At 42.8% G+C, this 14,020-nt stretch overlaps 1 protein-coding gene across 2 annotated transcripts in view; it reads right to left on the bottom strand.

Annotated features, from left to right (window-relative positions):
• Window positions 1-14,020, bottom strand: part of SLC67A1 (solute carrier family 67 member 1) — a 141,922-nt gene that overhangs the window by 13,590 nt on the left and 114,312 nt on the right. For both annotated transcript variants that reach the window (XM_078863623.1, XM_078863624.1), the window contains one exon: window positions 8,778-8,879. In XM_078863623.1, coding sequence (XP_078719749.1) covers window positions 8,778-8,879 — 102 coding nt within the window. The remainder of the gene's footprint in view (window positions 1-8,777; window positions 8,880-14,020) is intronic.

Raw genomic sequence — 14,020 nt, 5'->3', positions numbered from 1 at the left:
AAACGTTTGAATGTAAACTTGATTTTAACAAAGGAGGAGAGAGAAAGAAAATACCGAGTGAGCCGAGTTGCGAAATCCTTTTGAAGCAGCCTAATACTTGCGTTGTTGTCAGCGATTATCCATCCCCCCCCCCGTATAGTCACCGTCCGTGTAAGTTTACCTTCATCGAGTTAAAAACACCGATTAACGCCCACAGTGTTACTAATGCCGAGGGTCTTGCGGCCAAACGAGGCGAGGTTCAACCCACAACACGCCCAGATTGTTGAGGGAAGTGCTGTTAGCGAGCCCCTATGAAGGTCGGCATGGTGCACAAGAGGGTGGGTGGGCCAGCACCACGCCCGACCACCTTTGTCTCCCCAGTGGCGATTATTTTACACACCGCACCAGGTACTCATTTGAGGCTGAGTCGACCTAGGGGAGGCCCAGGACCAGTTCAAATAATTGTCACTGGTGTTGGCCATGAGTGAGAATCGAACTCGGGTCGTCAGGTTCGTAGCGCAGCGTGCTAACCACTGCAATACCGCTCCCCACAACACATCGGAGAGCGAAGATCCCTTGTATAGCCTTAACAGATTGTTAGGGCAAGTATGAAAGTGCTAGCTAACAAGAGCAATCACAGTATCACTCGCAATATACTAAGCCAGTGCGTATGCATTCTCTGGCTAATGTGGCACCATATAGTTTTTAAACGCAATCAAATAATCTTTCAATAGTTTTTTTCGTAATTAAAGTTCATGATTTGAACGTAGAAGCCGTTTGGTGTAAGTGCTATATATGAAGGCTGGCACGGCATCAGTGTGAGTGGTGTGTTCGTAATTTTCAAAAGTCAGTCGGAACTGCACTGGCTTAGTGCTTGAAACTGGCTGAGCCCAGGAGGAACTCACGCTCTCAGGGGGACTTGACACTTCTAGAGCCACCAGCTGTGGTCTCATGGGGTCAATAGATTCGCTGCATGAGAGGCGCGGTATAAAAAATAAATAACGATGATCATGAATATAGAAGGGAGACGCATGTCCTGCGATGTCACTTTCTCAGGTCAATTTGTTGGCTGCGTTAATGTTTAAATCCTATACATGGCAGAGCATCACAAAACTGATTTTAGCTTAAGATTGTCGAAAGTAACCCGTGTATATATGTTTAACCTTGTTGGAAATTAACTTATTTTAAGATTACTTCTCGACTCAAACCGTTGGCAGTGGAGTCGAAGGGAATCGACATGCCCCGATGCGTTTGACAATTCGATGCAGTGTTACGTTTCCGGGACGTAATGAAATGGTTCTATTTGTTTGTATTGCCTCATTTGTACCATTTCTTTTTTGCTGTCTCTTATTCGGACGGTTTCAAACACTTAACCTCGACGAAACTGGAGCATACAATTGGCACACGAGACACAAGGTGGATTAAAAGGGCCTAATAATAAGACCGTGTCCTCATCCCCCCTTATAGACCGTGTAAAAGAGCAATCAATTCATGATAAATGTTCAGTGGCCATCGCTTCCGTGACCGTCAGCCGCATCAGACCGTCAACAGGCCGATGCGCACACCTCCGTCACGTTTGGGTGAAATTACAGATAAGCCACATGAGTGCGATTGTGGCGATGCAACTGTAACAATACGTCTGAGCTCTGCAACGGAGCAATAGCGCAGATACACACAAACTCTCTCCTGAAGGTTTCTCGTGGCTAGCAGACCTCAACATTGGTATTTAGCTCCTGAACATTCTGCTGCCATACACAACAAGAGAATAGTGTCTTCTTCTTCTTCTTGGTTCTTTCGGTAAAGTCACGTAGAAGGGAAATAATAAAATAATAAAAATAAAACATTATAAAATACAATTGAGAATTGTATTTTAATATACTATAAAAAAAATTGTATTTTAAAATACAATAAAATACATATGTGATATGCACATCCCTTTGTTAAGGCGCTCCTCTTACACCCCCCCCCCAACTCAGCGTAGATATAAGCTCCCAGCTTGACAGGTTCTCATTCTTTGCCTGAAGACGGCTGCTTGCGTTGTGGCCGAAACGTCGTGAGAATTGTTTTATGCTAAATTTTTATTATTTTATTACTTCCCTTCTACGTGACTTTACCGAAAAAACCAAGAAGATGAGAATTGTATTTTATTATGTTTTATTATTTTATTATTTCCCTTCACGTGACTTTACCGAAAGAACCAAGAAGATGAATCCCTGCAGTCACGAAAGCTTTAAATCGAAAGAGAATAGTGGCCATCGTTTGAATGTGAGCTCGGGTTTATTTGAATTTTTACTTAAAGCTTTCGTGACTGCAGGAATACATATTCTATGGGTCTTTCGGTAAAGCCGCGTAGATAGAAAAATAATAAAAAAAATATCACTACGTTTTGATCGCAACACAAGCAATCGTTGTCCTACTCTTCCTCTTACCTGAAGACGATTGTTTGTGTTGCGATCGAAACGTCGTGATATATATATTTTTATTATTTTTCTATCTACGTGGTTTTACCGAAAGACCCATAGAATATTGATTTGAATTTGTTACATTGATAATATAATCCCATTCGGCCAGTTTTCCCTGGCTGCGTTGAGCACAGCAGCAGGAACAAAACAAAGACAAAAACATCAACATTGCAGAGAAGGAGTACAGGGTTCCTCAAGGAATATTGCACAGCTACCAAGGAAGGCATTGGACGAATATAAACACGAGAGCGAGAGGCATCAGAAAAAAAATATTACTGCAGTGCTCAGGTCCCGCCAGTAGTTCTCATCTGTAAACACCTCGAGAGTGAAGCATCATCACTGCATGCAGGCCATGTGCAAATGTGCTCCTAAAGGACGTGAACTGGACTCTAACAGTACGAATATTAGTCACCATATTTTGACATATATGAGTTGTACACACGTTATTAAAGTCAACTGACTGAGATTTGCGAAAGCGTTATGACGGTTGGATGGGGTATAAAAGTGTTACGCAAATGTGTTTGTTAAGCACTATATTGTGTTGATTGTGGCTATTGATGTGGTCATTGTAACGTAACTGGGAAATGTGGAAAAGGTAAGAGTTGAAAATATTGTTTTCACTCTCTGAGTTCCAAATATGATCCTTATGGCGGTACCCCGGGGTACCAAATAATACAAAATGGGCTGAGGCAATTACATATTTTATTTCTGGGACACTATTTTTTTCCAGGGGTGTACTTCACTCCGCGGCTGGGGTACCAATCAATCCGAAATCGGTGCCACACTCCGCGGTGTCCAAACACAGCGAGGACGATTGCGCTGAAACCCTGAACGCTCGTACGCACCGTAGTGGTGGTGCATCGTAGTGTACAGCTCGTCGAGATGAGTCGATTGCCGCGTCGCCGACCATCAACAGACTAAACATGACTGCATCACGGACATTATGCGAGAGCCGGGGTACTATGGTACCCTGGGATACCGCCATGAGGTTAATTTGTTATTTAATAATTGTAATACAGAGACGCCCTTATAGGTTTTTGCCTATGAAGAATTTGATGTACAGTGCATTGCAAAGATGGTTTTATTTCTTTTTTATGACATGTGCAAAAAAAATGTGTAGTGTTTATTTGTTCCATGCGAATTTTAGAGATTGCTGACCCTGAAGTGCCGAAACAGTGGTGCCTTATGCGGTTATAGACATGTGTAGAGTGTATGCTGAGTGAATGTAAGTTGTATTTCTCTGCCCTTTGAGGCAGTGAAACATCACTGCATGCAAGCCATTGGCAGTGTGTGCTCCTGAGCAGTAAGCGAAGAACAAGAGTGTTCATCCGTTATTGTTACAGACATTCAATAAATGTTGGTGGCATTTGGAATGGACCCTGCCCCCTCATTCTAAAGATGCTACACACATACATTTTAAACAATCGATTCTCACGCGCACTATATGAATGCAGGTATCGTGAACGTAGCAATCAATATTAATGAATTAATGCGTCGTTGTGCAACTTAGTATGGAGGGAAAGCGGTTGGTGGCCTGGTGGGTGTGGATATGAGGAGATGGGATGAAATCACGGACCTTTATTCATTGAGCAAGGTGATAGAACTGCGCCGTTCTTGGGCCAGAAGACCCTGATTTCCAATAGTCATGGAAACCACTGTTGGGTCACCCGTACACATTTTAGACGCTATATATATCAAATGAAATGTCAGTACTCCTTGGCACTGTCTTTGCTCTTCAAATTGCGTGATTTGACACCCTTTCTCCCAAACACTTATTTGTGCGGATGTATAACTGTGAAATAGTACAACTCCTTTTTAACCTGCTCTTTGTCAATACTTTCGTATATTCAAAGGTGGCAACCCTTCAATGATTTTAAGGCTAAGCTTCAATAGTATTCACAGACAGAAAACGGACCTGTAGCACAGTGCCCGAACTACGACACCACACATAGACAAAGATCCCCCGTACAGCCTTAACAAACTGTTGGGGCAAGTGCTGCTAACGAGCACCTATGGAGGCCGGCACGGCACACGAGGGGGTGGGTGGCCAGCACCACGCCAAGCTGCCTTTGTCTCCCCAGTGGCGATGTTTACACACCAGTTAATCATTTGAGGCTGAGTGGACCTAGGTGAGGCCCATGACCATTTCAGATATTCGTCAGTGGTGTTGGCTGTGAGCGGGGATCGTACTCGGGTCACCGGATTCGCAGGACACTCCTGCTCTCCACACAAACTGCTTCTCTACACAGACACATACTTGTGGGTGTGAAACGAATGTAATGAAGCCGCTGCAAATTAATCTGTTAAAAATAAAATACTTGATAAAATGATAGACGACTAATTAGCATTACGTTTCTGGCTCACGCACACAAATGAACCACAGGAGTTTTTTTTTTTAATTTTAAAAGATGTAGCAAAAAAATATCATTAAGTATGCAATGTTCTTTGTGCTGATCTTCATGAAGCAGCGATTAAACGTTGGAGCTCAGTGTGACCTGCTTATACGCAATAACCCCCCCCCCCCAAAAAAAAACAATGATGATCTTGCTGCGGTTACCGTTATCGGATTATTGCGTTATTTTTACAATACCATTTTGCCTCGGAGCACACGTAATACACGGAGCACAGAGAACAGCTGCAGCGGGTAAGAGCAGCGTTTACCGTGACCTTTGGTGCCTAAAATGCCAGGAATGTAATTGGAGCCAAATGAAGCTTTTTCAAAACTTTTATTTTGGTTGCATTCGTGTTAACAAAGGCGGGGGGGGGAGATAACTATTAAAAACCCCATCAAGTTAGACACCGCAAATTGCACGCGCATCGGAAAAAAAAATTGCGCTGAGCGCTGCCACCACCGAAACCGCCCCAAAAGATGCGATGTATCACCGCCACAACAACAACAGCGCAGACGTGGGGAAGGCCGCACGAGAGGCCGGGCAGCTCGTTAAAGATTTGAACACCGAGGGGAAATGAAAAAAATTAACCCGTAAAAACTAAGTTTTTCACTATAAATCCTTTATATGCGTGGCGGCTAGAGTCCTCTCGTCCTCTGGCTTGAGATGGCTGCCACCTATGGGTCAGATGATTGCGTGCCACCATTAAGCAATTGGTAATTAAATATAAAAAAAATTCCCCTAAAAAGTGTAAAATTTTGGGAAAAAATTTTTCACGAAAATAAATTGTCACGCACAACGAGTCTGTGTGCAAAATGTCAGCTTGATTGGATTACGGGAAGTGGGTTAAAAAACGACCGAAAGATTTGCACGGTCGTAAGCGCGCAAGCAAGCAAGTGAACTTAATATGAAGGATTTAAAAAAAGTTTTCGTCAAATAAATAAATGGCGACGGCAGCTCAATGTAACCGAAGCCTTCTTTGTGGCAGACGCCCTTAATTTTGCCAGGCGAGCTCTCGTTGAATGTCATTAGTTTATTACTTTTTAAATAACATTTGGGGTGAATAAATGTGTAAATTTACAAGCCCTTTTGTCAATTCTTCTTCTGGATGATGGCCTCCTCACGCTGTGTGGGTTGTTCGGGTCATTTGGCCACACTTTGCCATGCTAGTCAGTGTGTGTGTGTGTGAAGGCAGGTAAGCCTAGACATGGGAGCATAGTACATTGCAATGGATTTTGTGTAACGTTATATTCACGGTGGTTGCCTAAAAAAAGCACAATCCAGGCTCAAACTTGCTTAGCTTTCAAGATCTGACAAGATTGAGTGTATTACAGGTGATTTGCTCATAGGCAGCAATTGAAATTAGATGTGTGCTCATTTTTAAATTGGCATTCTGGCCATGACAGATACACAATGGCCTCACTGATATGAATGACATAACAGTATAACGTTGGGAATGTTTATTGTAATGCCGCATAAAACAATACTGGGCAACTGAAAGGAGAATAAAACTGTCCGCTCGCCACCAAACGCCCAACGGTGGCGATGACAAACCCACTTGAGGTGCTTCAGCTGCACCGAACCTCACAAAAATAATATTCAGGGCCTACCTTGGCTCCTCCCACCCTCAACCAGTATATATACAAGGACTGTTTTCTTGGAATTTCTCTCACTTGATACAGCTATCGTGCTGTGACGGTTCCACCTGAAGACGAAGGCTTGTGTTGCCTCCGAAACGTCGTGATTTTTATTTTATTTTTTATTTTACTTTTATTAATTTTAAATTTTTACCTACGTGACTTTACCGAAAAAACCTAAGAATACCACTTGAGGTGGACTACAGGTTACCAATCGACGACGGGCCGCAAAGCGTCCGAGCAGGTGTGTGGGGTCGCGCGCGGGCATCCTGTTCCGCAGCGCTCGCCCCCCTAAAGACGTCGGGGCCGATGTCCTCCCTCGGGCCAACCGCACAGCTGCGCTGCTTCTCCCGACGAGAGGGACATTTCGGCAGCCGTTTGTTCAACAAGCCTGAGCCCTGCTGATGAGTCCCAAACGGTCAAAAAACAAGTCCAGGGGTCGGCTTGTTTAAATCAATGCTGCGGGGTAATATTGGTCTTTAAGGCAAGAGGTCCGATGGACTAAAATTATATTTCGATTTAAAGCATTCGTGACTGCAGGGATTCATCTTCTTAAAACATAATAAAATAATGTTTTATTTTTATTATTTTATTATTTCCATTCTACGTGACTTTACCGAAAGAACCAAGAAGATAAAATTATATTTTTATTTATACATGGAAACAGTTATATTAGACTTCCCCTATTTCAATGGAGGACAGTTTGGGTTTCTCCATGAATGCCATGATGTTCTATGCAGGGGGCAATGACTGTTTATTCTTTGCACAGTTTTTAATGGCTGGATATTTAATTTAATTGAGCATACATTCAATCAGGCGGTATGGCCTCACATAGAAGCCAATGTATTGATGAAGGCTATTATAGCCGGGTTGGCTACACTAAGGTCCCCTTACCATGATCTCGTTTATTAAAATACAGGCTGGTGTGCTCCAATGTGTCGCATGCGTTTAATATCGCTCGGTCAGGAGTGAACTTTTTTCAAATTTATATTTATTTTTAACAATCTCTTCGGAGAGACAATTACGTAGATTGTCAAGGCGCCCACAAAAAAGCAATCATTCCATTCAGCCCTTTCAACTACTTCGTGGCGGCAACCTAATTGGGTGCATTCAATCAGACGGAAATTTCAAGGCGTTTATATGAAAGCAAATGAGCGCTAAGTATTTATGTGATTATGTTTTTTTTTCTGCAAGGTCAAAGTTGCAGACAAAAGTTTCAGCTGCAGAGAGGGAGGGAGAGTTTGCAATCTACCCTTGTGCTCGGCATACAGAAGAAGTAAGGTTACAAAATGAGATAAGACGTAAACATTTCATGGAATCGTTTAATCATAGCTGCGGCCTTAATCTCTGTCACAGAGCAAATCCCACTACAGATCAGCAAGATCTATGGGCAAGCCAAATTCCCTCTACATAGCTAATTTATATATGGAGAATCATTCTTGGAGCTATAAATCTTTGTAAATACATCTCAAGAGATGTACCCTGCATAAATAAGATTCTTTTTTTTTACAATTGTGGGTTAGATCTGGTTGATCATGCAAGCCATTAAGGGGAATTTCACAAATTTCCCCGGTCATCTGCGGCTAAAAGAGGCATCTGTTGTTAACTGCGCCTCTGTTTGTGAATGTGAGAGTGTTTTCATTAATGCAAAGGCCAATGCGAAATTCCAGTTTCGAATGTGGCTGGGCGCTCGTTTGATGCAAGCGGCAGCCCAGCGGTTCGACGCGACGCTCCCTTGCTGCGAGCGTTCACAAGCCCGTGGCCTCTTCCAACACTCCGAGACACGTTCACGCTTGGCCGATCCAACTAAAAACAGACCTGCGATTTCTTCTCACACTCGGGGCACGCAGGCTTGCAGGGCAGCGCTGTCGGAGGTGATGGCCGCGGCCGTTGCGATTGTTTGAACCAAACCGCCCGCGAGTGGAAGGGCCTCCGCTGGGAGAGGACGCTCAAGGGCATTTGGTCTACTCTTCCAGTCTGGCCAGATGTGTTGAAAGATGTGGATGTACGAAACGCAACGTGGCGGTGGAGAGACGGGGTAGGGGAAATGTGGCAGCTTCGTAGCGGCACCGTTAACGAGGTATATGCACCTCCGATTAGAACGATTGGCTACGTAGGATACGGAAGAGGTTCAACATACATGCAGGTATATGAACCAAATTGCTTCTGCGGAAAATACTAAATGAGGTACACTGTTGAGACTGAACTCAACGTACATCTGTCCATTTATCCATACATCCTTTCATCCATCCCTACACACCGCCTCGGCCTCATTCCCTGGGTGCGTCGGCGTGGGTTGACCGTCTTACCGAGCCGATGCCGACGAAGCTCGTGATGCCGATGCCCCAGAGGAGCAGGCTGCCTTCGTGGAAGCGCTTAGTCAGCCGGCCCATCAGCACCCCCTGCATGACCTGTGCACACACGTGGGCCGGAGGCACGCGTTTCTTAGCTTGACGTTCCACGAGCTGGTCAGGCGAGGTCCTGCGTGCGTGTGTGTGTGTGTGATTCGGGGGCGAGGAGGGGAGCGGGGGGCGGAAGACAACCTGGGGCCATGTTGTCGTCATTATGAGCAATATATGTGTCTTTGCTGTAGAAGTCCCTGAAGTTTAATGTTGAGCCAAGGTCTGTCCATTTCGTGCGCTTTCCCAAGCATCCCCTGATAGGGTGTTACTGGCCGGTAATGAGAAAATATATGCTGACCTTGAAGGCAAAGTGAGGCTTGCTGTCTGGCCAAATTAACCACCAGAAATAAAAAATAATCCCCTTACACACACGCTGGACCTGCCTGCAAATATGTAAGCAGTTACTGCAAACTTTACTTATAAATATATGCAGAACTGCCGAAGAAGTTGTAATACCTGGAAAGATCAGACCATGTCTGTCTAATTAAGTTTATTATAAATAGCTGCAGTGATAGCAGGAAGTGTTACTACCTAGGCCACATTGCCCGAAACGACCACAAATACCAGCTATTAAAGCTAATCCTGGAAGGAAAAATCGAAGGGAAAAAACGACCAGGACGGCCAACAACGACATGGCTCAGTAACATCAAAACATGGCTACAATTAACAACAGCAGCACAAACTCTACACGCCGTGCTAGACCGGGACCAATATCATCGTGAAGTCGCACACGCCGTTAGGCAGCACTAAAGAAGAAGAAGATATCATGTTCTTGTCAATATGATACAACATTTCACAATATGACAATTATCACGATATCAGTTTCACACAACTTAGTCGTTTTATTTAACCTGTTTTAGTGCATGTTTTGTGCTTTGCTGTACTTCCAGTACATATAGAGATTACTTAAAGATTTCTTAACTGCGGTTTACTCAATTTAAGCCTGCCATATGTCTTTCTAATCATTAAAATCCACGACGCGTAAAATTCACAAGCTGTCAGTTACACTAAGGATATTAAAATAATGAATTAAACTGTGTTATGTAACAGCCATGCTGTCAATTAATACATAAATCATTTTACAGAGCATTAATTTATGGGTAAGATAGCTATTTATTTGAAACTTCAATGACCGAGTTTGCTATTTCAATTTTTTTTGGCAGCAATAAAAAAACATTTCAGAAAAATGTAATTAGCAACGATAATCAAAACATAACTGTACTTTGTGCAGAGGATGCTGTGGTCACCGTGGGTCTCATAACGTACAACGTTTCATAGGATTATACGTAAGTCGAACTTCTTTCGCATCGTACATAGTCAACCGTGCTAAATTTCCAGTGAGGGATTGCTATATGGTGGCAACCCTATAGGTAAACATTAATGAAAGCCCTTTCCACTAGGCCGCACTTTAATGCTGCCTTTATGAAATTGCAGCTAAAGTGCCAAGCCACGGCGAGCCTTAATTTTGGCAAAATCTTTATCAGGGTTCTCAACATGAACAGAAACGCTATATTCGTTGCTTCATTATATTATGGCACTTTGTCCAAGGGTTGCCATTCCAATTATAAAGTGTCGCGAAATGTGGGGGCTGAGCGTACCCGCGATGGTGTAAAATGAGAAGGTCACAACATAACTGTGTGTGTGTGTTCCTGTGAAATTCGTGCATTCCTGAAGCCAATTAAAATATATATTAGCTAATAGATAAGAAATTACCATACACAGACACAAGTGCACAAAAAGTTTGTGATATCCGAGCAGTGGTACAACAGAGGGTTGAATTTTTTTTTAAGCATGGCACAAAAGCAACACTTTTGCTTGTATGGTATTTTGTAATGTTTTGTATACATTTGTGTCTGGTTCACAAGCTTAGCTTCGAATACTAAACACTGTGCCAAAGGTGGTTTGACAGTTTTATTCTCCTTTCAGTAGCCCAGTATTGTTTGATCAGGCATTACAATAAACATTCCCAACGTTATACTGTTATGTCATTCATATCAGCGAGTCCATTGTGCATCTGTCATGGCCAGAATGCCAATTTAAAAATGAGCACACATCTAAATTGAATTGCTGCCTATGAGCAAATCACATGTAATACACCCAATCTTGTCAGATCTTGAAAGCTAAGCAGGTTTGAGCCTGGATTGTGCTTTTGTTAGTCAACCACCTTACACAAAATCCATTGCAATGTACTATGCTCCCATGTCTAGGCTTACCTACCTTCACACACACACACTGACTAGCATGGCAAAGTGTGGCCAAATGACCTGAACAACCCACACAGCGTGAGGAGGCCATCATCCAGAAGAAGAATTGACAAAAGGGCTTGTATTTCGATTTAAAGCTTTCGTGACTGCAGGGATTCATCTTCTTGGTTCTTTCGGTAAAGTCACGTAGAAGGGAAATAATAAAATAATAAAAATAAAACATAATAAAATAATTCTCACAACGTTTCGGCCACAACGCAAGCAGCCGTCTTCAGGTGAAGAACAGGTCTGTCGGAAAGACAGCTTTACCGAAAGAACCAAGAAGAAAAAAAAGGGCTTGTATATTTACAAATTAATTCACCCCAAATGTTATTTAAAAAGTAATAAACTCATGACATTCAGCGAGAGCTCGCCTGGCAAAATTAAAGGCAACTGATTGATTGCATACGATACGAGAAGACGGGTGGGAAAACAAAGGAATAGATTCAATAAGGAAAGGACACCAAGGTTGAAAAATTCCACACTTTAATTATTTATCTTAGGTGACTGGCGCATTACGGGGGTTTGCTAGATAACAGCCACTTTCTGCAATGTAATTTTGGTGAATGTGTCGAAATTTTCACTATCTTTGCAGCCCCAATTATAATTTGTGAAAGCCAGATAAACTGCAAAATGATGAATGTTAATCTTAATGCGAAACATTATTTTAATATTTGTCATATTCATGGCAAGATCTTCGTATTTTTTATCTCAGCATGCCCTGCCTACTAATGTGTATGAGTATTGCACTACAGCCCATTACATTTTACTTGCTTCTGCAATCGGTCACTGATGAAATGTGATACTGACAATCGCTATATGCACTATAAAGCGCATGCATATATTCATTGAGTGCAGCAATTTTATTTCCTCACGTCTACCATAAATGTGCGTTTCAACCTGCATTGACCGGCGTGGTGAAGTATGGTCAAATAACACCCACAATCTGCACGGCATGGGGGAGGCCCACATCAGCAGTGTATTGACGAAAAGGGCCGCACTGTACATTTACGTGTACCAAACAGTTACAAAAATTGTCCAGTATTGAGAAGATCATTTAAAAATGTTTGACCATACTTCACCATGCTGGTCAATGTGGGCTGGTGGAGTACGATGCGGCTCAACGACCAATTCAGATGAAATGTTTTACGATTCCATTCCAGATAGCAGTCTTCAGCGCAGTGTGCTAACATCCGCGCCACCACCGCTGCACATTACGAACGATGAAATAGAACGATGGGGGTGCCACGGTGGCTAGGAGATGTTAACTACCTCGCCTCGTATACAGGGGGTCGTGGGTTTGATCCCGACGCTGACGCCTGCTGTATATTTGGACTTTGCGTGTCTTTTTCCGTTGTGACGTGGATTTTTTTTCCGGGTCCTCCGGTGTTCCCCTCCACATTTAGAAACATTGCTTTGAGTATTTGGCTGCCGCTATAAATTTCCACGTGATAAGCCACTTCGTTGAGCTGTCCATTTAGGCCAGTTCGCTTCTGAAAATGAACTATATGGCTCAGTGGGCCTCATCTGGTAAAATAAAAAATTTAGTTTTAGTTTAACATTTTAAAAAGTTAAGTGTTTTAAAATTGCTTTAGATCACTGTGATGGCGATTCGTAACTGCCGTGCACCTGACGTTAGCAGTGTGTGGGAGTCGAAAGCGGACCGCCGCATTTGTGGCACAGCGTGCTAACCGCAACACCCCCATTGAGGAAATAGAGATGTCAAGATAAAACAAATGTCAGCGGATATTGACTAAGAAACAGGCGCCATTAAAAAAAAAATCATTGTTCTATGTAATTTAACAATGCTATGATATGTATTAATGATGGAATAGCGTGTATTGATTCCCAAGAATCCACTCGCGAATGACATTTTAACAAGTACAGTGTTCATACAAAGGCACAGTTACTGCCTTTGTTTACGCAGTGGGGTGGCTGGGACTCAAAGATGTGCCACCCGAGTTAGCCTGTGTGAACATAGATTTGAAGCTTTCGTGACTGCAAGGATTCATATTTTTAGGTTTTTTCGGTAAAGTCACGTAGGTACATCTCTTGAGGAAGGCCAGCGTCTCGAGAAGCTGTGACTTCTTGTCTCGTTGTGGAATTCCTCCCGTAGAGGATATTAATTAATGCCCTCTACGGGAGGAATTCCACCTATCAGTTAGAGTTTTTAACAGACAACGAGACAAGAAGTCACGGCTTCTCGAGACGCTGGCCTTCCTCAAGAGATGTACTTACGTGACTTTACCGAAAAAACCTAAGAATATGTGTGAACATACCTTAAATATCCATAACACAATCTTGATTTGAAGCTTTCGTGACTGCAGGAATCCATACTTGTTGGTTCTTTCGGTAAAGTCAGGTGACTTTACCGAAAGAACCAAAGAGTATCCATCATACAGTTGTTTGTTTGGGTTCGATCACGTAAGTATATACATGTGTCGTTAAACCCGCCACCACCCGACACAGCCAATTAGTAAGGTTTGTCACGTAAACAGAACATGTCGTCACTAGTACAGCACACCGGTGTGTTGGAGAGCAAATCCACAACATTTACAATCCACGTGTCAGGTGGTGGCGGGTTTAACGACACATTTATATTTAAGCGATCTAACCCAAAAAAAACCTATATTATGGATATTGGTTGTGAAAGCCTACGTGTTAAACGTACCTTAAATATCTCATTAAATTTGATCGAATCAGTGCCCCAGGCTAAACAATTAAAAGTATAAAGACCCCATCAACCTCTTGAATTTTACTGCACCATTATAATTGTTGCAGTAATGGTCTTGCATCAGCATTTGGTTTATCATGCTCCTTTGGAGCATGGAGTGGTGGTGCAGTGATCAGCACATTGTGCTATGAACCCAATAACCTGAGTCTAATACTGGTAGGAACCTCCTGGTT

This window comes from Lampetra fluviatilis, chromosome 16 (genome assembly GCF_964198595.1).
Source record: "Lampetra fluviatilis chromosome 16, kcLamFluv1.1, whole genome shotgun sequence".
NCBI lineage: Eukaryota > Metazoa > Chordata > Hyperoartia > Petromyzontiformes > Petromyzontidae > Lampetra > Lampetra fluviatilis.
This window is presented reverse-complemented; position numbering and strand designations above follow the sequence as displayed.